At 63.1% G+C, this 26596-nt stretch overlaps 3 protein-coding genes across 8 annotated transcripts; 1 reads left to right on the forward strand and 2 right to left on the reverse strand.

Annotated features, from left to right (window-relative positions):
- On the reverse strand, positions 1–3754 carry GPR137 (G protein-coupled receptor 137). Of its 4 annotated transcripts, none has more exons than XM_012725313.1 (7): positions 2438–3754; positions 2303–2352; positions 1405–1630; positions 1150–1299; positions 908–1042; positions 686–804; positions 1–336 (listed from the first exon to the last, which is right to left on the reverse strand). In XM_012725313.1, exons 1-7 carry the CDS (start codon positions 2792–2794, stop codon positions 78–80), a joined length of 1296 nt encoding a protein of 431 aa, XP_012580767.1. In that variant the 5' UTR covers positions 2795–3754; the 3' UTR covers positions 1–77. The 4 variants fall into 4 exon arrangements, with proteins under 4 accessions (XP_012580767.1, XP_012580768.1, XP_004682727.1 ...); XM_012725314.1 differs by having other exon boundaries at positions 914–1042; positions 2438–3751; XM_004682670.2 differs by having other exon boundaries at positions 1–442; positions 914–1042; positions 2438–3747.
- An 86-nt stretch (positions 3755–3840) lies between these two features.
- Positions 3841–14354, forward strand: BAD (BCL2-associated agonist of cell death). Of its 3 annotated transcripts, none has more exons than XM_012725317.1 (4): positions 3841–4142; positions 4785–4973; positions 12461–12654; positions 13255–14354. In XM_012725317.1, exons 2-4 carry the CDS (start codon positions 4793–4795, stop codon positions 13378–13380), a joined length of 501 nt encoding a protein of 166 aa, XP_012580771.1. In that variant the 5' UTR covers positions 3841–4142; positions 4785–4792; the 3' UTR covers positions 13381–14354. The 3 variants fall into 3 exon arrangements, with proteins under 3 accessions (XP_012580771.1, XP_004682729.1, XP_012580770.1); XM_004682672.2 differs by lacking the exon at positions 3841–4142 and adding an exon at positions 4468–4527; XM_012725316.1 differs by lacking the exon at positions 3841–4142 and adding an exon at positions 4595–4671.
- PLCB3 (phospholipase C, beta 3 (phosphatidylinositol-specific)) lies at positions 14199–26596 on the reverse strand. The gene is made up of 31 exons (XM_012725312.1): positions 26523–26596; positions 26192–26260; positions 25961–26101; positions 25659–25738; positions 25512–25565; positions 25354–25429; positions 25173–25273; positions 24534–24700; positions 24317–24463; positions 23306–23546; positions 23001–23085; positions 22739–22925; positions 21946–22151; positions 21107–21203; positions 20939–21023; positions 20569–20693; positions 20125–20279; positions 19894–20055; positions 19519–19618; positions 19330–19434; positions 18996–19087; positions 17874–18027; positions 17760–17795; positions 17492–17669; positions 17252–17387; positions 17090–17166; positions 16924–17013; positions 16776–16833; positions 16408–16494; positions 16095–16331; positions 14199–15154 (listed from the first exon to the last, which is right to left on the reverse strand). The coding sequence occupies exons 1-30, from the start codon at positions 26523–26525 to the stop codon at positions 16128–16130; spliced, it is 3498 nt and encodes a 1165-aa protein (XP_012580766.1). The 5' UTR covers positions 26526–26596; the 3' UTR covers positions 14199–15154; positions 16095–16127.

Below are 26596 nucleotides of genomic sequence, written 5' to 3' on the forward strand. Positions count from 1 at the left end.
TGGGGCACAGACACTGTTTATTGACTGGCAGGCGCAGGAGAGGTAGCTGGCTCCGATGTAGAAGCGGAGGTGGCAGGTCATGCCAGGGTGCTGTGGGCATCTGGCAGCCAGGGCCAGGCCCCCATCCTAGGGGGTGGCAGGAGCTCACTACAACGGGTGGGGGGGGGAGGCAGTGACCACAGCTCCCAGGTTCCTGGGCAAGAAGCAGCAGATAAAACTGGCCCCAGAGCCTGGGGTAGGAGAGACTGGGGTCTCTGTGTCCTGGGGGCACAGGATGGGGGGTCACGTCTGTGGAGTGGAGTAGAGACTGTGGTGGTGGCTGCCTGGACCCAGCACCTGGGAGAAGAGCAGAGGCGTGGTCCGCGTCTGGCTGCCCCCACACCAGCCTGGCTCCCGTCCGATGGCACCATACCAGCTCCCGGAGCCCAGGCTGCCCGACATGCTGCGGGCAGAGAAACAGGGTGAGTCCCAGGCAGCGACCGGCCACACTCGCAAGGGCCGGGAGAGAGGGCGTCTGGAGAGAGCCCGCCCTGCAGACAGCGGCTGGGTGCGTCTCCGGGTGAGAGGTCGGGGCCTGCGCAGCAGGAGGCGGAGGCGGAACCCACCCGGCGCAGGGCAGCAGGGCAGAGGCCAAGCAGCCCTCGTCCTCTAAGGGCAGAGCCAGCCGGGCAGGGCAGGGCCCTACCTGGTGCTCTCGCCCGGGCTGTGCTCCCAGGCGCAGGCCTCGTCCTCGCAGTGCCCGGCCCGGTCAAAGAAGTAGGAGCGGGAGCCAGAGACCTGGCCGTTGAGGATGCGGCTGGTACTCTGCAGGGGGAAGCCGCCGTCCATGCTGTCTCCTGCCCTCTGGCCTCCCCCACCCCGCCCCCACCCCAGCCCTGGGCTTCCGTGCCCACCGCTCTCCACCGACCCTCACCAAGTCCTGCGGGGGCCGGTGCACCCGGAAGAAGCCCACCAGCAGGGTGGTTGGCAGCAGCTCCCACACGAAGAGGATGAGGCCGAAGACCAGGTAACCTTTGTTCCCCAGGTCGTTCACCAGGTCCGCCTGTGGGCAAGCAGGGGCTGTGCCGTGCTGCCATCGTGCCCGCCGGGCACCCACACATGGCCCAGGCCCGCCGGAGGCCAGCAAACCCGGCTGCTGGGAAGGCCCACCTGGTCGGAGACGTTGTACCAGTCATAGTCGAAGGCGTCCAGCCGGCTCCGGGGGGCCAAGGCCAGAGCTGCCAGGTTGTAGCAGGCCCGGCTTGCGTAGAGCAGGACCATGGCACCGCCCATAGCAGCTGCCTGGCACACACTGGTCCCCTGGCACGGGTGACAACAGGAGACTCTCAGGGAGAGAAGGCCCACCTTCCTCCCTACCCTGAAGGTTCCAAAAGACACCAGAGCATCAGTGGGGGGCCTCCCTACCTTGGCTTCCAGGTAGATGCTGGTGGAGGGGGCCCGTCGGGCGACCAGACAGAGGCAGGCGGCAAGGGAGAGTGCGCAGATGACAAAGAGGGAGTCGCTCACCAGCACGCGCACCAGCAGGAGCACCCAGGGCTGTGTCCGGCGCCGGCGGGACAGCACAGCACACAGCACATTCACCAGCAGAAAGAGCAGCGAGGCCCCCACGAAGGCCCCTCGGACAGCCAGCCTGCAGCCCACAGCACAGTCAGTGCCCGCCTCGGCCCCTGCACCCCCAACACCCTGCCGCGCCCTGGAAGGCTCTGTGCAATCAGGTCATCCAGTCTGAGCCCTGGCCTTTCGGTTCTACTGATAGGAAGAGCGGGGCCCACAGCGGTCACAAGGTAACTGAGTCTGCAGCACAGTGGGAAGGACACTGGACTGGGGAGTCAGAAATTCAGGTGACGCCCTGGATCTGCCTCCTGCTAGATCTGTGACCTTGAACAAGCTGGTTTTCCTTCCTGGGCCTCGGTTTCTTCATCTCTCAAATGGGGGTTAACAATGTGACAGATAAGTTGCAAAGCGAAAAAAGCCGTCTGTGAAGTTCTTGATAAACTTATTCCAATGACAGGAGTGTCACCACCCAAGGTCACCCCTGTTTGGAGGTTCTGAGGGCGGGGGCCTCCAGCTCTCCAGCAACCGCAGATGCCATGGGCACCCTCCCCAGGTATCACGAAGGTCTCCATAATCACTGTGCTCCACGTGGGCAACGCCTCTGCAGCCATCCGCACAGGTGGGAACATTTCGAGCTCTGTCACAAACACTTGCTGGGCTGTCCTAGCCTCAGCCTGGGCGGGGGCTGCTCTCTGCCCTGGCCTAGCCTGGCCTGGGGGTCTAACCCACCCATGTCCGGAGTACTTACAAGCCTCGGCTCATCTCTGGCCGACGCTTCGCCTTGGCCTTGAATACCACCTGGGAACAGAGGTGCCCATCATTCCTTGAGCTCCCAGGGGGATTGGCCACACCGCAGTCCACCTCCACCCATTACCATGGTTACCTGGGCAAAGTAGAGGTTCATAAGCGTCAGTGTGAAGAACTGCAGGCAGACCGGGCAGCAGTAGAGAAGCCAAAAGGGCAGGGGTCCCAGGCGGTTGGCGCGGGGGGTATCTCGGAAGTAGAAGGAGAAGAGGGTGGTACGCAGGGCAGCCCAGAGCAGACACAGTGCCAGGAACACCGTCTGATAGCTGAGACGTTTGTGCCCATACAGGAGGACCAGCCAAAGCTGGGCATAGACGGAGAAGAAAAGCAGGGCATACAGAGTGGTGTAGGCCGCGGTCAGTCCCAGGGTCACGGCAGGCGGCAGTGCAGGTACCAGCCCAGCAGCAGGCACCAGGCCAGACAGGTTACTCTCCATGTCAGAGGGGTGGGCCTGAGTCCCAGAGACAGAGATGGAGGGGCTGGCAGGGGGCCAGGGAAATAAATAGAGAGGGTGGGAGTTGCAAGGCGCTGAGACAGAGGGAACTCAGGAGGGCAGAAGTTGTGACTGGCCGGCCCCTCCCCCCCAACAGAGGAACCCTTGCTCTGGCAGGGCACAGGCAGCTTGGCTCTTGCCCTGGGCCCCTCACTCAGCGTGTGGAAGGGCAATTTCTTCTGAGCAGAGGGGAGGTAGGGGTGTCTGCTCCCTAGGCCACGGCGGGGGAGGAGCTGTAGAGGCTGAAAGAGAGGGGTCCCAGGCCTTGATCGCTCAGAGTCGTCCTGGCAGGAGGGGGGAGAGCCAGCCGAAGCCCGTCGGCTCGGTGCAGCTGATGCTGCCGGGGGACGCTCAACGCCCGGCCCTCCCCCTCCCAAAACTGGGGGGTTGTCTCCCCTGCAATAATCCGGACGGGGAGGGCGTTCTGCCTCTGTCCTCTGGATCCGGACGCTGTCCCCACGCCCCCCACACACTGCGTTTACTTTCCAGCTGCCGGAGGCGGCAGGAGGCCGCCGCCGGGTCCTCAGGCCGCCGCTGGGGGAGCCGGCTCCGGTCGCTGGGACCCGGGGCTCCGGCTCCCCGGCTCCCGCCGCTCCGCCCTCCTGCGCCTGCGCGGGCGCCGTTCACTACGCAAATTGCGCAGGGTCCAACTCCGGCTCGTCTGCTCAGCGCCGCTCCCGGCTCCGAGCGATTCGAGAATTGGCGCCAGGTGCGCCGCGGGCGGGTGTCCGGGGTTACCGGAGGCGGCGAGCGGCCCAGACGCCGCGGCCTCGCCGCATCCTGCGGGTGCCCGGGGCCACCGGCCCTGGGCTGTGCCAGGGTCTCCCAGTTGCCATGCTTCTCCGGCCCATCAAACCCAGATCGTGCCGGCCGGGGGCGGCGACGTCGTCCCCTCACCCATTCTCTGAAGGAAACTTCCGCCCACAGCCAAGATGGCCACCGCGCCCCGCCCCCGAGCCGCCGCCGCGGGTCCGCCGCCCCACGCCCCCGCCGGCCGCCCGCCAGGAGCGAACCCCGCGCGCCTTACGGCCGCTTCACAGGGGCCCCGTCCCTTCAGCGCCGGGAGGAGGCTCCCTCGCTTATCTCCAGCGCGACCGAGATGGCGCGGGGAGTGGCGCCCTGAGGCGAGCGGCACGGGGTTTCCACTGTGGGGAGGGGAGGGAGCGGGATTTCCCGACCCCGTCAGTGCACCGGGAGCGGAGACGACGGAACAACAGCACCCGAAGGCTGCGCCTCAGCTGGGGCCTTGCAAAGGGCTTTCACCCGCAGTCATCACCACTTGATTTACCAGGTCACTGGCTCTTGGGAGAAGTGTCATTATCCCCATTTTATAGGGATGGAAACCGAGGCCCAGAGGGGCTGAAGAGCTTGTCAGCAGAAGCTAGCCTCCAGGTTCTAGGGGGGACCCCAAAGAATCCTCATCTGCTCCCACACACTCCTCTGGCGCGGGATGAGGAAGGGACCCGGGAGGGAGGCGGGGGACGCCGTGCTGCGGGGCTTTGGGGGCGGGGCCAGGCCGGGAGCGGCCCCGCCCCTGGTCCCGCCCCGTGACATTTCGAGAGTTCATTGGGCCCGGTCCGTGGCAGTTCCCGTTGCCACGGCAACTAGAGCCGGGCTCCCTCGGTACTGGAGAAAGGCTTCAGGCGGGGCTCAGGGGCCTCGAGATCGGGCTAGGGGTGAGACCTGTTGCCCGTTCCGGGGGGGTGGAGGGGCGGGGGGGGGCGGGCCTCCACAGCACCGGGACTCTGAGAGGTCCTGGGTGGACTGGCAGAGCTGCCCGCCCGGCCAGACGCAGCGGACAGATGGGAGCACGGGAAGCAGTGCGAACCTGGGGCTTCAGGGTGGGGAGGGAATCAGGGGCTCCTGCTCCCCAACATTGCCACCGCCGTTGCCCCAGCTGTTCCCTAACTACCTGCCATCTTTCCCCCCACAGCCCAGAGCATGTTCCAGATCCCAGAGTTTGAGCAGAGTGAGCAGGAAGAAGACTCCAGCCCTGCATATAGGGGCCTGCGCCCCAGCCCCACAGGGGCCCGCCTGGGCCAGCACCAGAGGACGGCCCCAGACCTCCTAGGAGTAGCTGGTGACCAGCGGGGGCAGCCAACTGGCAGCAGCCACTATGAAGGTAGGCATGCCCCTCCCCAGCCACCTGCCTGTCCAGTGACCTGCCTGTCCAGCCCCCTGGCTTCCTGCAACCCAGCCCATCCATACACACTGGGTGGCTCCCCAGGCCTCAGTTTCCTCTTCTGTAAAACAGCAATTAATCACCACTATGGTGAGACTGTTGTGATAATTAATCCAGACTAAGTAGAAAGCACTTAATTATAGTGCAGGTGCTAAATAAACACTCGGTGTATTTATGTGTGGGGCCAAGCAGGTAGTGTGCCAGAAAGGGGAAGTGACTTGCCTAAGGTCACACTTGCTCCTTTCCTTTGGTAGGAAGCAAGGCAGAGAAGTGGAGGTGCCCTGCCACAGACTGCCGCCTGCCAGCAGCCCCCATGTTCTGTCCCCGCCCTGAGCTCACACCCACACCATGTGGTCCTCACACGGTTGTGAGGTGACACCCTGAGGCAGTCGGCCCTCCCAGGCAGCGGTCTTGTGGAGACGGGAGCAGAGGCAGTCCTCCACACACACACTGCCCCAGGGAGGCCCAGTGCTGAGGTGGGGGGATGGGCAGTGACCATCTTGCAGTAATCTACCTCCCCAGTGGTCACCCCAGCCTTAGCTCCAGGAATGACCACGAGATCTGAAAACAAAAATCATGCCCCTTACCTGCTAAAAGCTCAGCTGCTGTCTCCCCATCTTCAGGCAGGAAGGCTTGTGAGAGCCTCTCTCCTCCCTCAGTCCCCCATGCTGTCAGGCTGAGCGCCACAGTCGGTCAGGAAGCCAGGGGCTGGGGTCACCTGACAGGTTCTCCAATTCCACATAGCTTTCCACCCAACCTGGAAGGGGAAGCTTTCCTTCCCCCCCTCTGTGTATCTGCTGCTGGTCTGGGCCGTGAGCATCTCCAGTGCCAGGGTGCCTCAGTGACCAAGGAGATAAAGCCCTGACCCCTCAGAAGCCTGTATTCTACTCCCACGTGGGGAAATAACCCTCAACAAAGGCTCTCTCTTTGGAACCCCCAATTCTGTGCCCTGCCCAGGGACTGACCACAGAGGTGGTCAGGGTCAACCTTGGTAAGAAGCAACACGAGCAGACTAGGAGGGATGAGGGGTGGGAAGAGGGGTGGCAGGCAGAGCTGTGCAAAGGCCCTGAGGCAGGATGTGGTCCAGGTGTGCTCCCGGGAGAGGGGCACCAGTGGAGGAGCAGTAGCTGGGCAGGGCCCTGAAGACCCCTCAGGACCTCAGTTGTCACTTTGGGTGAAGACAGGAGGTGCTTTGAGTGAGGCTCGCATTTGATTTGGGCATCAGGAAAGTCACAGCAGACCTCCCAGGTGGTGAAGGGGTTAAATTAGTGCAGCACTATGACTTTATCTGCAGTCACTGCAGTGCCTGGCCAGGGAGTGACCCACATGGCGCAGCAGACCTCTCCTGTCTCCCCCGCCCCAGCAGTGTGTTTCTGTCAGTCTGCCTGTTCTGCTCCCCAGTTTCTCTGGGGAATCCTCTCACCCCCACCCCCGTGCCTGTGGCCTGCATCCCAGTTCTTGTGTGCATAAATAAATAAATCTTTTTTTTTTTTTTTTTAAAGATTTATTTGTGCATACAGAACTGGGGTACAGGCCAGAGGCTCAGGGGCGGCGAGAGGCTTCACCAGAGACAGAGTGGGGAGCAGAACAGGCAGATGGATGAAGTACACTGCTGAGGGGAGCAGCGGGCGGGCCAGGAGAGGTCTGCCGCGCCATGTGGTCACCTCCGGGGCAGGCGGGAATCGAACTCATGCGGAAGCGGCTTTAGATTCTCAGTGCAGTGCTTTAACCCGCTGCGCCACCAGGGAGGGCCCATAAATAAATCTTTTAAAAAATGTCACCAGGGTCCCTTGTGTTGAGACTAGTCTGCAAGGGTCTGCAGGTGAGAGGGAGCACTGCACAAATGCCAGCCAGCAGGATGTAAGCCACGTGGGCAGCTGCTGGACTGCAGGTTATTGTGAAGGGAGAGCTGGGTTTGCTGGACTGGAGGCAGCGCATGAGGGAAGGAGCCCAGGAGGGAACCTGGCCTGGGCACCTCTGGGTTGCTCAGGAGCAGAGAAGGCTGGGCAAGATCAGGAGCCCAGATGGTGGCGGCTCAGCTGAGCATGCCTTTGTGGCGAGCTGGTAGAGTTTTGCAGTAGAGGGAGGTCCAGGGGGGATTTCGCACGCAGCCGCTGGATCCCCGGATCGGGACTGATGGGCTGATGTGGTGTGTCCTGTAAGGCTGCAGGAGCCGGTGTGAACGGGAGAGCACCTGGGCCGACCTGGGGCGGCAGACAGGTGGAGAGGGCTCTGGAGACAGCAGGCAGCCAGGTAGGAGGGAAACAGAGCAGGCAGGGCCTGAGCTTGCAGATGCTCTAGGTGGGGTATGAGTGGGCTGTTACCCGGGCCAGTGCCAGAGCAGCTTTAGGAAGGTTGCCCAGAGGGGTGGGGGTGGGGGGTAACCAGAAGACCTCTGCAGGCAGGAAGGGAAGCCCACTATTGGCAGCTCTGTCTCTGGTAATGGGCAGCAGAGAAATAGGCGGCAGCTGAAGGCCCAAGGAGGGTCAATGGAAGGTGGCTTTATTTATTTATGCTATTAAAATAGAAAAAAAGAGCAAGCTCGTAAGCTGATGGCGCCATCCAGGATTGAGGGGAGACTTGCTGGACAGAGGAGGAGAGAGGGGTCTGGCACCCAGGGGCAGGGCACTGGAGGGGGCAGGGGCAGGAAGTTTCTCCTGTGGTTTTCCCAGTTCCTCTGTGGAAGCACGCCAGGTCAGAGTCAAAGTGAGCGTGAGGGGAAAGGAGTCTGAAGTGGCCGTCCAGGAGCCCGGGAGGTGTGCCAGGCGATGTGAAGGGCCCCTTCAGTGGCTGTGAATTTGCACAGACGTGCCGGCCTGCGCTTTCTCCGGCTGCCCTGCCCCTCAGTGTTGCCAGGAGCAGAGGCAGCAGCAGAGCTGGGCTTAGCCAAAGCGCTTGGTCCCCGCCTGGGGGAGGAAGAGGGCTTGAGGGTCATGCAGGGAGGGGTGGTGGGGATGAGAGGTCGGCTAGCCTAGGAGAGGAGAGGAGCCCCAAGGTAACCCAGCATCACGAGCCGGGGTACCAAGGGGGTGGGTCCGAGGGAGGTTTGGGCTGGTATTACTGGTGGTGATCAGGGCTCAGTTATACCCACAGGAATAAGTGTCAGGAGAGGTGGAGGAGAGACAGGGCTGGAGAGGCCCAGAGTTGGCAAGGACCACACGGGCTCTGTGAAAATGTAAGATGGTGATGAAGAGAGTGGCAGGGATGTGGGGCAGCCTGCGTGAATCAGGGTGAGCAGGAGTATGGCCCAGAGCGGAAGGGCAGGCATAGCTTGAGAAACCAGATTTTAAGGAAGAGGTTCTGAAGCAGCGAGGAGCTGAGCCCCAGGGGCAGCGGGCGGCCTCCCACTGCCCTGTAGCATCCAGGCTGGAAAGCAAATGAACTTTCCCATACAAGACGCCAAAGTGCCAGAAGTGCCAGTCACCTGGGGAGCCACAGGGCCCTGTTCCCCTTCCGTGGGCAGGTCCTTCACTCTTCAGACTTATGGCTGCCTGGCCACCACCCAGATTTGGCAGATTCGTGTCTCCCAGGGCAGGGAGCCCTTTTGTGCTGGGCCAGCTCCAGGGCAAGGGTGGGGCCTGGGGCAGGTACGTGCAGGTGAGCTGTGGGGTGTGATGGGGGGGGGGGGAAGGAAGGTGGGGTGATGAGGGCGGGGAGAGGGGAGAAGCTATAGCTCCAGGCTCTGGCCCCACCCAGGGCTCAGGCAGCTTAAGCCTTTATGCTGCCTTAGTTTTCTTTTTCTTTCCCTGAAGATTTATTTTTTATGCATACAAGAGCTGGGGTACAGGGCTGAGGTGAGGGTTTAGACAATTCCCCAGAGACAGTGGGGAGCAGGACAGGCAGATCTACTGAAACACTGCTAAAGGGAGCAGCAGGGAGACAGGAGGGGTCTGCTGTGCCATGAGGGTCACTCCCTGGCCGGGGATGGAACTCAAGCTTCACAGCGCTGAGACTTAACCCCTGTGCTACCAGGGAGGCCCCATGCTTTAGTTTTCTTAACTGCAAAATGGGAATAAAATTAGTAGCAGTTCACAGGGATGCAGGCGTTGGGCAGAAACTATGGCCTTTGATGATTCCAGTATCTACTCTCCGGCCATTTACAGAACCCTCTTGCTGGTCTCCACATTTAATGTTTTCTGATTTCCTTAATAATGGGCTGGTAGGTTCTTTGGAAGCCAGTACGGGGCTCTTGTACCTCAAAAGGCTGGAGGATTCATAGGCAGCCTGCAGGTGCCCTAGGCTGACAGGCCTGCCTAGGGTGGGGCAGCTGTCCTCCAAGCTGCTGGGAATGTGGATGTGTCCAACCCCGCCCTCTTACCCAGAAGCCAGTGGTCAAAGAACTTAAAGCTTTGCTGGGGTGGAGTGGAGGGAGGTGACCTCCTGCCAGGCTCTCAGGAGAATGTGGGTGTGGGCATCACCTGTGGTCTCCCCCAGAGAGGAGCCCAGATTACCTTCCCTGCCAGAAAGGTGGCTCTGCCCTGCCCGTGGGCCTTGTGGGTGAAAGCTGAGTGAGAGTGGGATGGTGCTGCCAGGCTGGCTGTCCCCCCCCCCCCCCCCAGTTCACAAAGGGGCCCTCAGGGTTTTCCAGCAAGATCACCTTAAGGCCAGTTTCCACATATGCCTGTCTCTGATGCTGCCGCCTTGAGTGTGGGTTAAAACCCCACCCCACAGAGGGGCTCCAGGGGGCGCCCAGAGGGGACTTTCCCACCCTGGACCCTCAGGGTGGTCCACACGCTGCTGGAGGGTGCCTGGGGCCCTGCAGTCAGGCACAGTCCCTGGACAGAGGCTGTCAGGCTTGGATCTGGCACTGCTGTGTGCCTCGGCTGTCCCTTCCCTGTGCCTCAGTGTTCTCCTCTGTAAAATGGGGATAGTGGGTAAACATACCTCACAGGGTGTGGTGAGGTGGTCATGAAGTCAGACTGTTACAGGGCAGGGAGAGCGGCACCCCTGAACTCCCAAACCTGCCTGTTCTGCCGTCTGCTGCATCAAGATAGAACATATAAGATCTTTAAGGGGAAGGATCTTTAATGCATCCGTGTGCAATACAGCAAACGTGAAGAATGTAGTTTCTAAATCCAGCACCAGAAGTCACCCGTCCCCTCGTGAGTGAAAGTCCACCCTAAAGGGACTGACCAAAGCAAGCCCTGAAAGCTGCCCTGAGGCTAAAGCACCCCCCCCCCCCACCCATAGAAAAGGGCCAGAAACAGCCAGACAAGTCTGGGAGGAAAGAGCAAAATCAAAATCAAGATAAAAGCTGCCATCGTCACCTCCCCACAAGTCTCTCACCCCCCATCTGTGTCACCCAGTCCAGGGCCAAGAAATAAGAGCCGCTCGGTCACGTGTCTCTGCTCCCTGTGCCGCAAGTCTCCTCTGGCTCCATCCTGCTTCCTTCCTCTCCAGTTTCCTCTCCAGATTCTCCTCTTTTCTGCTCAGCTCCACCCTCCTGAGTGGGGCAGGGAGTCTGGAACCTCTGCTTTTCCTGGGGACCATCCTGTAGCCGGACCCCTGAAGCACTGTGAGCCTGGTTCTGCTTCCTGGGCAGTGCCCAAACAAAGCCCACCTGCAGGCCACTCCCAGTGCTTTTTATGTTTACAAGAACTAGGGTACAGGCAGTGATGCAGGACTCACCAGACACAGTGGGCAGCAAAACAGGCAGATGGCCCCACTCCCAACTCTTGAGCCTCGTGCCCACTGTTTGCAGTGAAGAGGGCGCTTAGAGCCTAGAGAAGAAAACCGGCATTTCCTGAGCCCTAAGTGGCCAGGCCGGATGTGCCAGCCGCCTGACATCAGGCCCCTCCTACCCCTCTGTTCTCTATTGTCAGCAGTAAACTAGGGAGAAGTTGGCTGCGCACTGGGGGGGGGGGGGGGGGCTCCCAGTGTGAAGTGTGGAAGCTAGCGCTTCCCGTCTCACAGTGGCCCATGGGTCACACAACAGGAGCACAGTTGAGGTGCAGGCCCAACTCACTGCCCACGCTCCACGGCAGGCCTGCTCCCCTCGGCTCTCCCCACCACTGGCTCCTCCAGCCCTGACCTCTTCCCCGCGGTCACCTGGCTCCTCAATTCCTATGGTGTCCTCCCAGACCTCGGCCCTGCCTTTCGTGTTCACCCTCCTACCCCGGCCCTCTGGATACAGTCCTCACATCCCTCCTCAGCTGTCCCTCTTCAGCTTTCCCAGCGCCTGGGCTGGGACCCCTGGAGGCCTGCAGCCCCAGGAACTCTCAGGCACTGCAGAAGGCCTCATGGGCAGGATAAAACATTCTCACCCTGACTTCTGACCCTGGCCTACCCCTCTGTCCAAAGTGACCCCCACACCCACCAAAAACAAGCTTTGCTGTGGACTATGAGCCCGTGTGGACTTGCTCTAGGCCCATCTTCACTCTGTGTCTCACTCTGGCTTGTGCTCTTGGGCATGGGTCTAGGTCTTTGTTGGCTTGGATATGGGGTGGGGTTGGCTGGGATGGGGTGACAGCTCAGAGAATACAGATCAGGCAAATGGGGAATTCAGGCGCTTCTCTGAGTAAAGACCCCACAGTGCATTTGCAGCTTACAGAGCACCCTCCCACTCTTTCATGTGACCTTTACACCTTCACTGGCAGTAAGGCTGAGGCTGGATAAGGAAAGAGGGGTGGATAATCAGTGGACTCTGGATTCCAACAAACCTTGAGGGACTTTGACCCTCAAAGCTTTACAGCTGTGTGATCCTGGTAGATCCTAACTCGCTAAGCCTCTGTCTCTTCTGCAAAATAGGCAATGTTGGGGTCTCCCTAGTAGCCTAGGAGTTACGTCTCAGTGCTACCACCTCACTTCGGTAGCCCCAAGCCCCTGCCAGGGCACAGCAGACCTCTCCTGTTTCGCCTGCAGCTCCCCTCACAGTGTAGAGCAGAACAACCTGCCTGTTCTGCTCCCCACTCTGTCTCTGGTGAATACTTTTACCTCCCATCCCTCACCTCTGGCCTGTAACCCAGTTCTTCTATGCAAAAAAGAATACATTTTAAAAAATAAAATGGGCAATGTTAGGGCTCACCCCCAGAAAGGCTAGGATAGTGAATGAGGTAACACCCGGGCCCAGACACAGCAGTGCTCCACAAATATAACTCTTAAATGGCAAGAGACAGTTCTGGAACTTTTCTCCAGAGCAGCTGTGGGAGCAAATGGACCCCAGCAGGTGACGTGGGGTGCAGAAAGGCCCTGGCTGGGTTAAGGCACCTCCCGGGTCAGGGGATCGCTTCCCTAGCTGTAGAATGAAGAGCAACCCTGAAGGTGCCGGGCGCCCACGGTCTTGTACTAACAGCTTAGTTGTTTCTTACACGCGTATTTTGTGCCCAGCAGAGGAAGGTCATTTTATACACCGAGGGTCTGGTCCATTATTGGGGCTCAATTAAGATCTGTGACATAAAAGTTGAGATTCATCCCGCGAATCTCTGCAGAGGCCGGAGCAGTGGAGACTCGGAGTCGCCACAGTTCCTACCCCACCGCGGCCCAGGAGGATGAAGGGCCGGACGAGGAAGAACTCAGCCCCTTCCGGGGCCGCTCGCGCTCGGCGCCCCCCAACCTCTGGGCTGCACAGCGCTACGGCCGCGAGCTCCGGAGGATGAGCGACGAATTTCAGGGATCCTTCCAGGTGAGCGAGACCCCGACGCAGCCCTGCAGCTCGCGAGATCGCACTCCCGGGCCCTCCCGCCGGCCGGGCCCCTCGGGCGCCCCGGACACGCGGGGTCAGCGCTGCACCCCGCCCACAGGCGCGGCCCTCCCGAGACCCAGAGCATGCCGGGACCTGTAGTCCTGCACTCTGCCCCTCGGAGGCCCAAGGCATGCCGGGACCTGTAGTCCTGCACTCTGCCCCTCGGAGGCCCAAGGCATGCCGGGACCTGTAGTCCTGCACTCTGCTCCTCGGAGGCCCAAGGCAAGCCGGGGCCTCACTCCCGAAGGTCAGAGCTCTCTGGGCCCCCAAATCCGCGGAGCGCGCGGCCTGGTAGTATGAATCCTCCCGCCGCCCCTTTCGGGTGTCTGGAACTCTACTTGTAACCGTTTTAATTCGTGATGGCAGCCCGTTTTCCAGGAGCTAGAGTTCTGGCTCTAGGTAGCCCCTCCCCAGGGCTCCCTCCCAGAGCTGTGGCCTTTGCCCCCGCCCCGGGGCCCACTGAGCGGAGGGATCGCGGAAGTGGAAGGACCTGACAGCAGGAGGCGACTCACTCAACCCTTTCCTCCTCCCACCCCGAAGGGACTTCCTCGTCCGAAGAGCGCGGGCACCGCGACGCAGATGCGGCAAAGCCCCAGCTGGACGCGCATCATTCAGTCCTGGTGGGATCGGAACTTGGGGCGCGGAGGCTCCGCCCCCTCCCAGTGACCTTCCGGCCCTCGTCCCGAAGCTCCCCGGGCCTCGCGGGCGGCCATCTTGGATGCGGGCGGAAGTCTCGCGACGCGTCCAGTCCTTTTCGGGAGGTTTGACCCAGAGCCCCGTTCCCTTCCGGTGTGCGTCAGGACCACGGAGGCTGGGAGCCATCGGAAGTTTTAAAAAGTTTCTGCCCGTAGCGCCGGAAGTGGCTCGGGGATCCCGCCCTGCGCTGCGGGGCTGCCCCAAGGCGCCTGCGCCAAGCCTCGCGCCTGGACGTCCGTCCGTCCACTGGGAAAACCCCGACTTCCCCAGGCCCCTGGCCTCCCCGGCGGAACTGCGGCCCGACGCTCGGGCAGGTTGCGAATAAAGCCCGCGTCTGTGCCGCCGAGTCGTCTGTCCGTCGCTTGCGGCTCGCGGGCCCGGGGGAGCGCTAGCGCCGTTTCAGGAGATGACCCCGTTTCACACCCAAGGGAAACAGTCGTGGAGGGCTGTTGTCCGGGACAGCGACCGGGAAGGGGGCGCGGCGGCGAGCAGAGCCAGAGCTGCTGAACCCCCGGGGACCTCCAGGCCCTTATCGCTAACATGCTAATTGGGAACCTCAGCCCCACCCGTCCTCCCGAATTCCGCGCTCTGCAAACCCAAACCGTACCGCCAGCCCCCGGGGAGGGTCACTTGTTCCTATTTGGGTCAGTCCTTTCGAGCAGCTACTGTGTGGCCGGCCCGGGGCCAGCGCAGCTCAGGGAACTGGCAGGACGTGCAGGAGGGGGCGGCGAGAGGCTCGGCCGAGGGCTGCGAGACGAGCGAGCGAGCACTAGGGAACCGGAGCAGTCTCACCAGGACCTGGAGCGGAGCTCGAAGCTCAGTTCCAGATTTATTGGCGCCCCCTATAGACCAGCAGCAGCCTGTGCTGGTTGTACAGGGTTTACAGACACAAATTGCGCCACAGCCTCCGCTGTCCGAGCTTTCTGGCAGGGGGAGGGCCAGCCTTTCTTAGTGGGGTTAGAGCCAGCTGAGTGTTCTTCTAGCAGAGGGGCCCGGAAGAAGGCGGGGAGGGAGAGGAGAGGCGGGGTGGGGGTGGCTGAGGTTCCCAGCCAGACTGGAGAAAGGGGAGACTTCAGGGAGGAGGTGAGTTAGGGCTGGGACTTGGTGGAGATGGGGGAGCAGCAGAGACCAGGCTTTCAAGGGGCTTGACTGTGATACCCAGTTTAGTGTTTAGCCTGGTTTTTGAGGACCCTGGAGACTGAGAAGTAGTGTTTTTTAAATGGAGTCTGGAAGACACGGCTTGGCTGCTGAGGCATTTGCCCATGAAGGTGGGCAGATTGGGGGCTAGAAAAGCCTGCAGGCAGAAGCAGGAAAGCCTAGGCACGGTCCCCAGATTGGGGGAAGGCCCCAATCTGGAAGCCAGGGATTGAGCTACCCCATCCCATGTGTTTGCCTGAGGCTGAAGCAAAAACAAAGAAAGAAAACACTCAATTGGCAGGAGATAAGCCCAGATAAGAGGCAGCCTTCCTCTGGAGGAGGGAGGCGGTCAGCCCTGGAAGCGCCAGGAAGCTGGGAGAGGCCTTGAAGAAGTGCCAGCCTGACCCAGCTGCAGAGCCCGGCCGCACCCTCGCTGCGGGTCTGCCACTCCTCGATGGCCTGGGCAGAGGTAGAGGCCTGGAGCGGGTCCTCCAAGCTGGCTGGAGACAGTCCACCAGAGGGTCCAGGCCCACCCTACCTCCAGGTCAAGGCGTCTTGACTTAGCTGTGGCCTGGCACTCGTGACTTCTGGACCTCAGTTTCCTCACCTGTAAAACAGGAATAACATCTCCCTCACAGGGATGAGGGGGTGCTGGTTCTCCCAGCCCATGTGTCAGCTCCCTCCCCTAGAGTCACTACCAGGTAGTGAGGGGCCCAGTTCCACCCTGATTACCCCATTCCTGATCCAGAGTCAGATGCCCATGTAGGCCCAGAGAGCCCTGGGGAAGATCCTGGCACTTGGGTCCTATCAGGCAGGAGGGCTGGAGGGCAGGCAACAGAGGCCTGCACCTCCAAGAAGGGAGGCCAAGAGCCCTCCAGGGAGAAAAGTAATGGGGGAAAGAAAGTAACAGAAAACAGAAGCCTTAGCTGAAGGCTGAGGCTGGAAAGCCTGGAGGAGGCCAGAGGGCTCCAGACCTCCCAGTGAGGAGATCAGCCTCTTATCTGCAGGCCCCAGGCAAGGTCTCAAGAGCGCTCAAGCCCAGCAGCCCTCCCCTGGGGGCCTGACCTCTTCCCCACAAAGCCATTTTATAGGTGAGGAAACCAAAGTCCCCAGAAGGGGCAAAGCTTGCCACCTCTGGCACTGCCCCACCCAAACCACACTGCACACAGGGTCCCTGAAATCTTTTATTCATGTAAAAAAAATACCCAAAGAATAAAGACTGTGTCTCCTACTGCCCAGAGCTTGAAGTTCCCATTCACGTGCTCCCTTGGGAAGCAAGGGAGAGGACTCCCACTCTGGGTGGTGGGTGTCATGTTGTGGGGGGGGATTTAAGGCCCCTCCCAGCCCAGGCTCGTGACCCAGCCCCTTTCCTAGAAGTGGGGAAGGGGAGGTCGTGGGGGCCCACGGGCTCTGGAAGTGATGGAAGGGAGTTAGTGTGATGTACTTGACTCAGTTTAAAAAAATAAAATTTCTAAAGATAAAAAGATTTTTTAAAAAACAAATTAAAAAAGATCATTAGTGTTTTAAGCCCTCGTCCCAGTGCCCACCCTGGCCCTGCGGCCACCTCTGGTTCAGCCAGTTCAGAGCTTCGTATTCTCCTCCTGGCTCTCCGAGTCAGGGCCGGACAGATGCCCGCTGCTCCCAGGTGCGTGACCGTTGCTGGCACAGGCTACCAGGTGCCCGTCCCCCAGGCCCTCCGGCGTCTCGCCCAGCAGGCTCCGGCGGATCTCCTGGGGCAGCCTCGCCCGCTGCTCCTCACACTCCTGGACCAGCTGGGTCAGCAGCTGCCGAAGGACAAGTATCACAGGCCAGGCCAGCCCCCAGCACCGAGCAGGCCCCTGGCCACGCCTCCAGGCCTACCTTGGGCTCCTCCTCCGCCAGCTGCTGAAGGATCTGCTGCTGCCCAGCCAGGAGACGCTCCTGGCGCTGCTTCTGGGCCTCCTCCAGCTGCAGGGGCGAGGGGCAAGGGCTCAGCCGGCCTCTAGGGCAGCCCAGACGCGGGCTCCTCAGCGGTCATCGGGGATGGCCTCACAGCGCAGGCCCAGGGCCCCAAACCTCCAGGGCCGTGGGCATTGTTGCGACACTTGGCTTTGGAGCTAGCGTGGGCAAAGGTGAGGTGGTGCCCACGGGGGAGGCTCCAGCAGCCGCAGCTCAGCAGTGCCAGGCCAGGCTCAGAGGAGACTGTTGTTGGTCACGAAGGCGGGGCAGGGGGCCCGGGCCTCACTCACCCGACGGATGGAGTTGACTGACTCAGTGATGTGCCGGCGATTAATCTCCGTCAGTTCCCTGCACAGGAGCACGGCCGGGGGCTCAGTGCCCAGCCCCCCAGCCCTGCTGGCCCTGCACCCCGAGACCCCCCAGCCCGCACGTCCTTACACCTCCTTCTTATGTTTCTCCCTTGTCTTAGCCTCGGAGATACTGTTGTGGCGCTTCCTGTCCAGGATTTTCTGCAGCTCCTTCTTCTCCCTGGGGGGCCGGTGCGGGAGAGGATGAGTTGGCGGCGGGGACGCCCGCACCCGCTCACAGGACCCCGCGCCTTCACCTCTCGTTGGTCTCCTTCAGCCTCTTGAGCTGAGTTGCATGTGCGTCCTGCACAATCTCCTTGAGCCGCTGCTGAGCCTGCGGACACAGGTGGGCAACGGGTGGCACAGGCAGGTGACAGGCCCGTCCAGGCAGGTGCGGCCTCACCGCCGCTGCCCCTCACCTGTTTCACGTGCTCTTTCCTCCGCTGGGTCTCCGTGACCGCCTGCGCCTCCCTCAGCTCCAGCAGAGTCTGCACCTGTTTCCTCTGGAACTCCAGGAGCCGCTTCCCCGCATCCTCATCCGCGCTCTCTCTACCTCTGTGGGAAGACCCCTCTGGTGATGCCCGGCGGGGGACGGGCGTGGGCTGGCTGCCAGCCAGGCCAGGGTCGGAGGGGCCTGTCGCCCGCCCTCGCACACTCACAGGACGCCGCGGGGCTGGGCCTGGGCCTGGGCCAGGCTGTCGAGCAGCCGCCGGGTCAGGGCGGCGGCCTTGCGCTGGTGCTTTTTCAGCAGCTCCCGTAGGTCTCGCTCCTGCCGGCTTCGGAGCTTCAGCAGAGTCTTGTGGCCCCGATGCTCCTCGAGTGGGGCGGGGGCCACCTCTGTGAACAAGGGACAAGAGCCGGGGGAGTGTAGCTGGCGGGTGGAGCCCAGGCAGCACCCCCACACCTCCTGCCAGGCCCCACCCCTACCTGAGAGGATGCTGGCAATGAGGTCGTCCCGCTGCCCTGGGGGCAGAGGCAGGCATGAGGAAACGGGAGAGGCAGGCGGCCCCTCAGCTCACCCCAGCCCAGGCAGCCTCTTACCTGGGCTGCTGAGGGAGGGGCTGGTGGGGGAGGTGACAGCGCCGGGGGGCCGGCGGGGAGAGGCGTCCGGCGGGCTGGGCGCAGGGTTGGGGCACAGCTGGGACCCCAGCTGTGGAGACTGGGTCTCCTGGCAGGTCTCGGGGCCAGCCTGAGCCTGTGGGGTGGAAGCAGAACGCTCCTTCCAGAAATGCTGTTGTCCCTAGGCCTTTGTCCTGCCCAGGGGGCCCTGTCAGCAACCCCCCTAACCTGTCAGGCTCTGGACGCCTCATGCACAGCAAGGGGCTGCTGGGTCAGTTTGTGCAGAGTGACAGGAATAAAATGGCATCTCTAAGCCGCATCCACACTGGGTGCAGATGATAAGGCTAGATCACTTCTCTAGGATGCCAGAACTCACTGCCTGTGCGCACGAACTTCCAGATTGTTCTCGGAAGGCCTGGCTCAGCCCCAAGTTTCCTGCCCTCTCCATGTCCCCTCTCCACCCTTGCCCACAGCTGCTCATCTTCCTCGTTGCTTAGCTCCTGATTAAATCACAAAGGAAGTGACCGCAGAGTGGGCACCAGCCTCTCCCTCTACCAGCTCCGAGCTGCTCATCGCTGCCTGCCGCAGGCCCCTTGGGAGCACGTCTCGATGGACACGGCGCCTGTGCTCCTGACCCCTCCCCACAGAGGCCATCGCCCATCTTCTGGCTCCCAGGACCACGTTTTAAAAGGTTCTGTGGCTTCTGGCTGCCCTAGGGAAGTCTCTGAAGCCCACACCCCGCTTTCACTCTGCCTGCAGCTAGAGGGACTCCAGCCCCTGGGAACCTCTCCCAGCAGGGGCGGAGGGACACCAGGCCACCGGGTCAGCACTGGAAGCAGAGCCCAGGGTGGGGGTCCATGGAGTAAGGAGGTGAAGAGCACGCACCCCCAGCCTGGAGTGGGCATGCAGCATTCACGTGGCTTATTTTGGGGTTTGGGTGAGAGAAGGCTCCAGAAAGGGGAACAGGCTTTCCAGGCCGGGGGAGGATGTGGGAAGTGCCTGAAGCTGGAGTCTGCAGCGAGGCCCCAGGCAGTCCACTCAGGAAAGGAGGCCACCGCGACTGCCCCTCAGGGCTCCCCGCAAGCTCGCCCCATCCCAGCTTACCTCATTCTCCCCAATGAGAGCGGCCAGCTGATTGGCCCTCTGGTCCATCAGGCTGACGTGCTTGATGGGGTTGATCAGGGCCTCAGCGTAGTCTGGTGGGGCAGGGACAAGGGTCTCAGAGAGGGCACGCGGCAGCCGGGGCTGCTCCCTCCCCCCAGCTCTGGAAGGGCGGCGGGACCACAGAACCACAGAACCACGCCCCGCCCCCCCGCCTCCCCCCTCGTGTGCAGGTCCGTCTGCCGCTCTGAATTGGGGTCACCCAGCTGGCCGCGCCCGGCCCCGGCGGCACCCATGCCCCTCGGCCTCCCAGCAGGCTGCCTGCCACCCGGCCCACCCTGGTGGTCATCGGGGATGTAGTCGGAAGCCTCGGTGTAGATGAGCAGGGCCGGCAGGCACAGCGGCTGGTTGGCCTCGTTCCGCAGGCAGATGTAGTGGTACCCTGGGAGGTGGGGGACGGGGCAAAGTGAGAGGCGGCCCAGCCCCCGCCGCTGCCCCCGATCTGCCCAGAGCCGCGTGGCCTCACCTGAGCGGATGGCAGACACGGGCAGTATCCGGTGCCCCACGAACTTGCCCCCTTCCTCAAAGGCCGCGATGCGCAGGGACGCCAGCGTGGGCAGCACCACCTGGGAGGGCAGAGCCCGCTGAGCCCGGGGCCCTGGCCCGCCACGGGGCAGCGCCCACTGGCTCCCTCACAAGCTGACCCGACAGGTGACCAGGTGACCAGTCCCCAAGCCCATGGGCAGCCCTTGCTGTCCTCGCCCACCACACGCAGCCCGAGCCTGACCTGGGCAGGCCCCGGGTGGGGTGGCAGGCCCCGCCTGGACGCCCCGCCTGGACGCCCCGCCTTACCCCCCCCAGCGGTGGGGAAGCCCGCGGGCGGGTGCCGTGCCGGGCTCACCTTGGGGAAGTCGAAGGGTTCCTCATCCCACACGGGGTTGAAGGAGTTGCCCTGGGAGGTGCGGGTGCGGTACCTGCGCCGGGTGTCGACCGGGAGGCCGAACATGTCCACCTCCACGTAGATGCCCACCTTCCTGTCGGACAGGAACTGCCCCGAGATCACCTGGGGAGCCAGCAGGGTGAGGCGCCGCTGAGCCCCGCCCCGGCCCCGCCCGAGCCCTCCGGGCCCCACCTTGACCCGCAAGGCGTTGGCCACGATGCCGTCCACGATGACCTCGGTGAAGGGGTCGAAGGACTTGTCAGGCCGCCGCATGAACTCGGGCTTGAGCAGGTAGCCGCTGCGTCCATTGTACTCGAACACGCCCGCGTTGAGCTGCATGGGGACATCTAGGGCGACGTGGCAGGGACACACAGGCGGCAGAGTCAGGACTTAGGCAGGACGGGGCCAGCCGGAGGGGCAGATGGACTCCCGTCTGTGGTGGGGCCCCGGGTACGGACACGCCGGACAGGAACGTCCCCAGCCTCGGCCAAGTCGGTGGGGAGGGGGGGTGTGGGGGGAGGCATTAGCCCAGGCCTCGGCTGGGTTTGTGGGACTAAGGTTAGAGTCAGAGGTCACTCAGGCAGAAGCCAGTGAGCGTGGGCACCGGGTCAGGGGTGCAGCTGGGCCAGGGCTCACCCAGGGTCTGGAAGTTGAGCGCGACCAGCTGGCAGCCCACGTTCCAGAAGAGCTGGGGCATGTAGTTGGAGGAGTCCACGCGGGTGCCCTTGGGGTAGATGCGGCTGAGCTGCTGCTTGTTGTATCTGAGGTTGAGTCAGGGCCACACAGCGCACGGGCCCGCACCCCGGGCCTACCCCGCACCCCAGATTCCTGCTCCCCGTCTTCGCTCAAGGTGCTGCCCTGGAACCCCGGTTCTCAGCCCAGGCCCTGTGCAGGCCCACCTGCACCCCAGGCTGCTGGACTGCCAGGCCCCCGTGCAGATGGTCAGAACGCCCGAGCTGGCCTGCAGGCACCCCAGCCTGGGCACGGGGCCCCCATGGAAGGATACTCCACAAACTCCATGGGGCTCTTGGTCAGCTGCTCCATGGCCTTGGTCTCCACGAAGGAGGACATCTCGAAGCACTTGTTCCTCTCTGGAGGGGCAGGGGGCGGCGGAGGGGGTCAGGTCTGGCAGGGCTGAGCTGGCTCCCACCCTGACTATCCAGGACCAACTCACTTCGAGCAGCCTCAAAGGACTTGAACTTGACCGGCTCGATGTAGTTGACAAGTGTCGACATTTCCTCCGTGGCATTAACCTCGCTGCTGGCAGTGCCCTGTGGGCCCCAAACGCCGCACATCAGTGGTGCTCGCCCCAGGGCCAGCGGCTGTCCCCCCCACCTCTGCCTCTCCCCCACCTGCCGTCATGCTACCCGTGGGCGTCAGCGAGGGCCCCGCCCCACGCCGCCTCTCCGGCCCAGGGCCCTTCTGCCTCTCAGGACCTGGCACTCCTCCCCAGCCCTGGGAGCCCACTGGCCCCGAACACATGGGCTCCATCTTCACCCCCATCTCGTCGCGTTGCAGGTACCACCTTGCCTTCTCCTCTGGCGGCTCACAAGACCCTTGATCTCAACACCACAGGTGAAGCCACTCCCACAGCAGCTGGGCACCCCAGTGCTCATCTCCTGACCGGCCACCTCTGCCTTCTGCACCGCTCACACATCTCCAGCCCCCCTCACACACCAACCCTTCTCTTGCACCCCCGGGCCTCCCGCAGGGCCTCTGCACGTGCCCTTCCCGGCCCCAGGGCTGCCCCGCCCGCTTGCTGCCCAGCTCAGCTCTCCCAGCCGCCTCCCAGGTCTGAACCCTCACCGCTGCCACCAACATCATCTGCTTGCCTGAGTGACCCCCTTCCGGCTACGACACCCCCTTCCCGCTAACCCACACCCTCTGAACTGCAGGAAGACGGGTAGTGCCTGACCCTGGCCAGACCTCAGCCCAGTGTGCGCCTGGCGGGCAGGTCATCAAATGCCGGGGAAAGGGATGTGTGCTGGCCCCCACTGCCGCCTGCAGGCTGACCTCGTCCGTGGTTGGCTTTTTAGGGTCTGCCTGTTCCTCCTCTTCCTCCTCTTCCTCCTCATCCTCACGGTCAGTAGGCCCGAGAAGATCGGGGCCCTGCGGCAGCCCCTCTTCACCCAGGGACTTCCGAAGCTCCAGGCCGGGCTTCTCGAGGCCCCCCTCCTCCCCGTTGCTCAGGCCTGCGCAGCTGTCAGAGCTGGGGGAGCCTGCAAAGACAGGGTCACAGGGTCGAGGGTCAGGGCACCCGGAACTCAGGGACGGGCTGCCCCGGCGTGCGTGGAGACGCTGTGGAGCACTCGCAGGGCCGCGTGGCTGGCGGCGAGCAGAGGCCAGCGGCTGGGTGGTCTGACAGCCAGAGGGTCAAAGTTCAGCTCAGATTAGGCCCAGCAGGAGTAGGAAAGAGGCAAGAATCGGTCAGACAGCCTCGACAGTGGGGGGTAAGGTGCCCTGGTGGCCGCCGGTCAGGGCGAGTCAGGGCCGTACCCGGAGGCGGGGCTTGGTGGGGGTCAGAGGGAAGAGGGCCACAGTGGACTGAGGGGTCGGCCTTAGTCGGCACTGTGGCCCGGCGGTGGGCGGATGCGGTGGGTCACAGGCGGCGTCACAAGTCTGTGCGGTCAGAGAGGGACGTGGCTTGCTGAGGCCGGAAGTCAGAGCTCAGGTCGGCCTTAGCTGAGGTCAGGAAGTGACCGCATCCAGCTCAGAGGTGAGTGCCGGGGAGCAGGGTCCCCTATGCTGAGGCAGCGAGGGGCGGTGGGCGGAGCGCAGGAGCGTGGGGGAGGCGGGTCGGCCCTACCCAGCGGGGGCGAGGAGGGCTCGGTGGCCATGGAGCTCTCGCTCAGGGCGGAGTTGCTCTGCTCCAGCGGCCTCTTGCGCAGGGAGCTGTCAGGGACGCTGGAGCTGGGCGGGTGCCGCTTCTTGTTCTTCACCAAGATTCGGCCCATCAGGTCCTGGGGGCTGGGCAGGGGGACGCCCGGGGCCAGCTGGCGGACATGCACAAGTTAGAGCCCACCGGGGAGCCCTCGCCCCACACCCGCCCGGCCCCGGAGGCCCCGTACTGGGTATTTGTCCAGGGGGTCGATGAGCAGCGCGTCCCCAAAGATGGTGCGGCAGTACTCGGCCATCTTGGCCTGCTGCTTGGCCCTGTGAGGCCGAGGTCAGAGGTCAGAGGTTCCCGGGGTAGAGCTGAGGCTGGCGGGGCAGGTCAGAGGCCCACTGGGTCAGTGGAAGGGCCCAGGGTCGGAGGTCACGGGAGCGGTCCGACGTGGGGGGAGCATCTCCGGGGCCGGGGTCCCCCCCATGCACTAAAGGCTCCCGGAAGAGGTGTCTGGGTCACGGGGCGCCCAGCTCAGGGCCCACTCACGAGTCCACGTGGTTCTCAAAGGAGAGGATGACGGGGTAGGGCGATGTTTTGAAGGCGGACTCGGCGATGGCCTCCAGCACGTCGCGCAGCGGCACCTCGGTGGTCATGGTGAAGCCGTGGGTGATGAAGGGCTCCTCCTCGGGCGGCCGCCCTTTCCACACGTCCAGCTCCACGCAGCGGCAGCCCCACAGCAGCACCTGCCGGTAGATCTCCACCGACGAGGTCCCCGTCAGCTGCCCAGCTGGGGGTGAGGCTCCGTCACCGGCCGCCCTGGCCTGCGGGCTCCGCCCCGCCCCCCAGGCCCGCGGCAAACCAGGCCACGCTGGGACAGGCCCTGGCGGCAGGCGGCCCTGTTCTGTCTGGCCGGCCCCTGGTGACGCCCGAGTTCACTGGAACCAGCACCATCCCTCCCCAGCATCCCCAGGGCGGGGCCCACATCCCACCACCCAGCCCCCGGTGCCCACTCAGGCCGGCACAGGCGGGGTCCGCAATGCCAGCCGGCAGCTTGGCCCCCAGGACTCAGCCTGCTGCTGATGGATAAAGACCCCCCAGACCGACCCGAATCGGGGCCACCATCCCCAACACCCCCACGGTCCCTCACTGCCCCTCCCCCTCGGCCACTGCTGCCATGAGACGGCCTCCGTCTCCTCCCGCTGGGGACCCAAGGCCCCAAACAGCTTGCCAGCCAATCTCCGCAGAGCACCTAGCGTCATCCTTCCAAAAACAGACCAAGTCACGACACCACCCCTGCTCGAGAGCTCCCCCAAAAGCCCTTCTCACCCACCAGGCGTCTCGTGAGCACACCCTGGGCCTGGGGGGTCTAGCCTGCCTCCTCCCCAACCCTCCCCCACCCCCCACCTCCCAGCTCCTTGCTCCTGAGCACACCAAGGTCCATGCTGAGAAGACCCAGGCCCCGGAGGGCCCCTGGCGGCACCCCCTGCACCGGACAACGCTACGGGAGGGGGTCAGTGCAAGGCCGGAGGTCTCGGGGGTCCCCCCCCGCCGGCTCACCCGTGAGATAGGTGTTGTGGGAGGAGTTGATGAAGTAGGCGCTCAGCGGCTGGCTCATGTCTGCACTCAGGTCCAGGGCCTCCAGGGGCAGGATGCCGTTCTCCTCGCCCCCCAGGTAGCGGCTGAAGCCCTCCATGGACATCTGATCTGGGGGTGCGGTGGGGTCAGCAGGGGCCTCCCCGCTGTCCCCGCTGCCGGCCTGCTGCAGCCCACTCACCTCGCTCCAGGAACTGCTTGTTGGGCTCGTACTTCTCGATGAGCAGCCGGGCCTGGGAGGGCCGCAGTGGTGGGTACAGCACTTCGTTGAGCCGCGGGTCCCTCTGCTTCTGGTTGATGAAGTCCATGAGCTGCTCCAGCGTCAGGTACGGCTTGCCCTTGGCACCGCTGAAGGTGGGAAGCCGGGTCAGCCTCCTGGGCTACCATTCCAAGCCCTCACCTGGGAGTCAGAACGCCTGCACCTGGCTCCCGCACCGCTGACCGGCACTTGGGCAAATCTGTCTCTGGGCCTCGGTTTCTCGGGCTCTCCTCACCCCGCAGCACTGGCACTGGCTAGCAAGTGGCCCGGATGCTTGGCCTGCCGTCCTGCTCCCCGATCTTGGACCCAACCTCATCTGTAGCCCTCGCTTGCAGACTGAGCTCATGCCAAACCCATAAAATCTCCGAGCCCCTCGGAGATGTCCCCCTGCACTGGGCTGGAGAAAGTGACACCTCCAGCTCCGGGCAGCTCCGGGCAGGTGGCTCTGAGCTGGGAACAGTGCTTGCACGCCAGGATCCCCAGTAGCTCCCCTCCCCCCACGGAAGAGGCCAGCTTCTCTAGGGGCTCAGGCGGGGTGCAGTGGAAGCCACCCCCACTCACATCTCTAGCAGGATCTTGTCAATGTCTGGCCGCAGACACAACTTGTTCAAGAACCGTTCAAAGATCTCCAAGGTAAATCCATCAGGCCGAATGGCCTCGCTCTGCGGACAAAGGAAAACGGGGTAAAACCCAAGGAGAGAAGTCCCCCCACGGCACCCCACTGTGCCCCCAGACCACTCACTCGGTTGAAATTGAGGCCACAGGATTCCAGTGCCGTCTCTACTCGCTTCTTGTCTGCCGAAAACATCTTCAGGATGCTGAAGAGGCGGGGGGGCGGGGGGACCAGGGTCAGTGGGGGCAAAGGTCAGCAAGGTCTGGGCAGAGGGGAAGGGTGCTCACTTCTTGACAGGGATGCGTCCGTCCTGGTTCACCTGCAGCTTCAGCTTCGTGTATCTGGGGACGTAGGACGTAGGTGTGATGGTCACGTCCGCAAGGCCGACTCCAATCCTTCCCGCCCCCGCCCCTGCCAACAGGCCCACGGCTCACGCTTTGCGCAGAAAGGTGTTCCGGGAGGCGTTCTGAGCCAGGATGTTCATCGCCAGTTTGAACAGCTCTTCAGACCAGACCTGAGGGGTCAGGGCGCAGGGAGGGCGTGAGCAGGGGACAAGGGGGCCGCCAGCCACAGCCCACACCCAGCACCGACTGGTACAGCAAATGTTTAAAAATGCTTTGTCACAGGATGTCAGAACAAGATGGCAGTCAGGCCATGCCTATCGGGCACGTCGGCGAAGATTCCAGAGCCACGCCCCTGCCTCCCCCTCTCCACCAGCTAGACGGCACCAGCCCACCTTCGCAGTGTCATCTTGCACGGCCATGAAGTTCAAGAATGTTATGTTAACTGGGTCTGGCCCGGCCACCACCGTCATCAGTTTCTCCTCCAGCCGGGCCTCGGGGCCCCCAAAGCCCAGCACCTCCCGGATCTTGGGATCCTAAGTTAGTGAGAACTCAGAGTGAGAAGGGGTGTCCCCGCCCACCCTGGCCTCACCCAGGTCCTCAGCCTACGCCCATCACTCACTTACCTTGGGCAGGCGGGCATAACGGCCAGTCCGTGTGTCCCTGATGGAACTGATGTCCAGCGTGTCCACCTCCTTGAGGAAACCACACCAGAGTGGGACTGAGGCAACAGGGCAAGACCCAGGAGCCCCCAAACTCCCTCCCAGGCCAGGGAATGGCCGCCCCCTGCTGTAGCTCCAGCCTCAGCACCCCCAGAACACTTCCGGTCTAGAGAGCAGTGGGAGAGGTCAGTCAGCAGCCGGCCCCACCCACGTGTAAAGGCAGGGGATTCAGGGGTACAGGAGTGTCTGGCAGGCGCCTCAAAACTGAGCCAGCTGCTCCTGGGCCTGCCCTCACCATGTTGGGTCCTGTCCAGTACAAGAAGAAGCCATTGCTGTCCACACGCAAGGTCACCAGGTTCCGACTAGAGG

Source organism: Condylura cristata, unplaced genomic scaffold (genome assembly GCF_000260355.1).
Source record: "Condylura cristata isolate star-nosed mole 26May11 unplaced genomic scaffold, ConCri1.0 scaffold00015, whole genome shotgun sequence".
In the NCBI taxonomy this organism is placed as follows: Eukaryota; Metazoa; Chordata; class Mammalia; order Eulipotyphla; family Talpidae; genus Condylura; species Condylura cristata.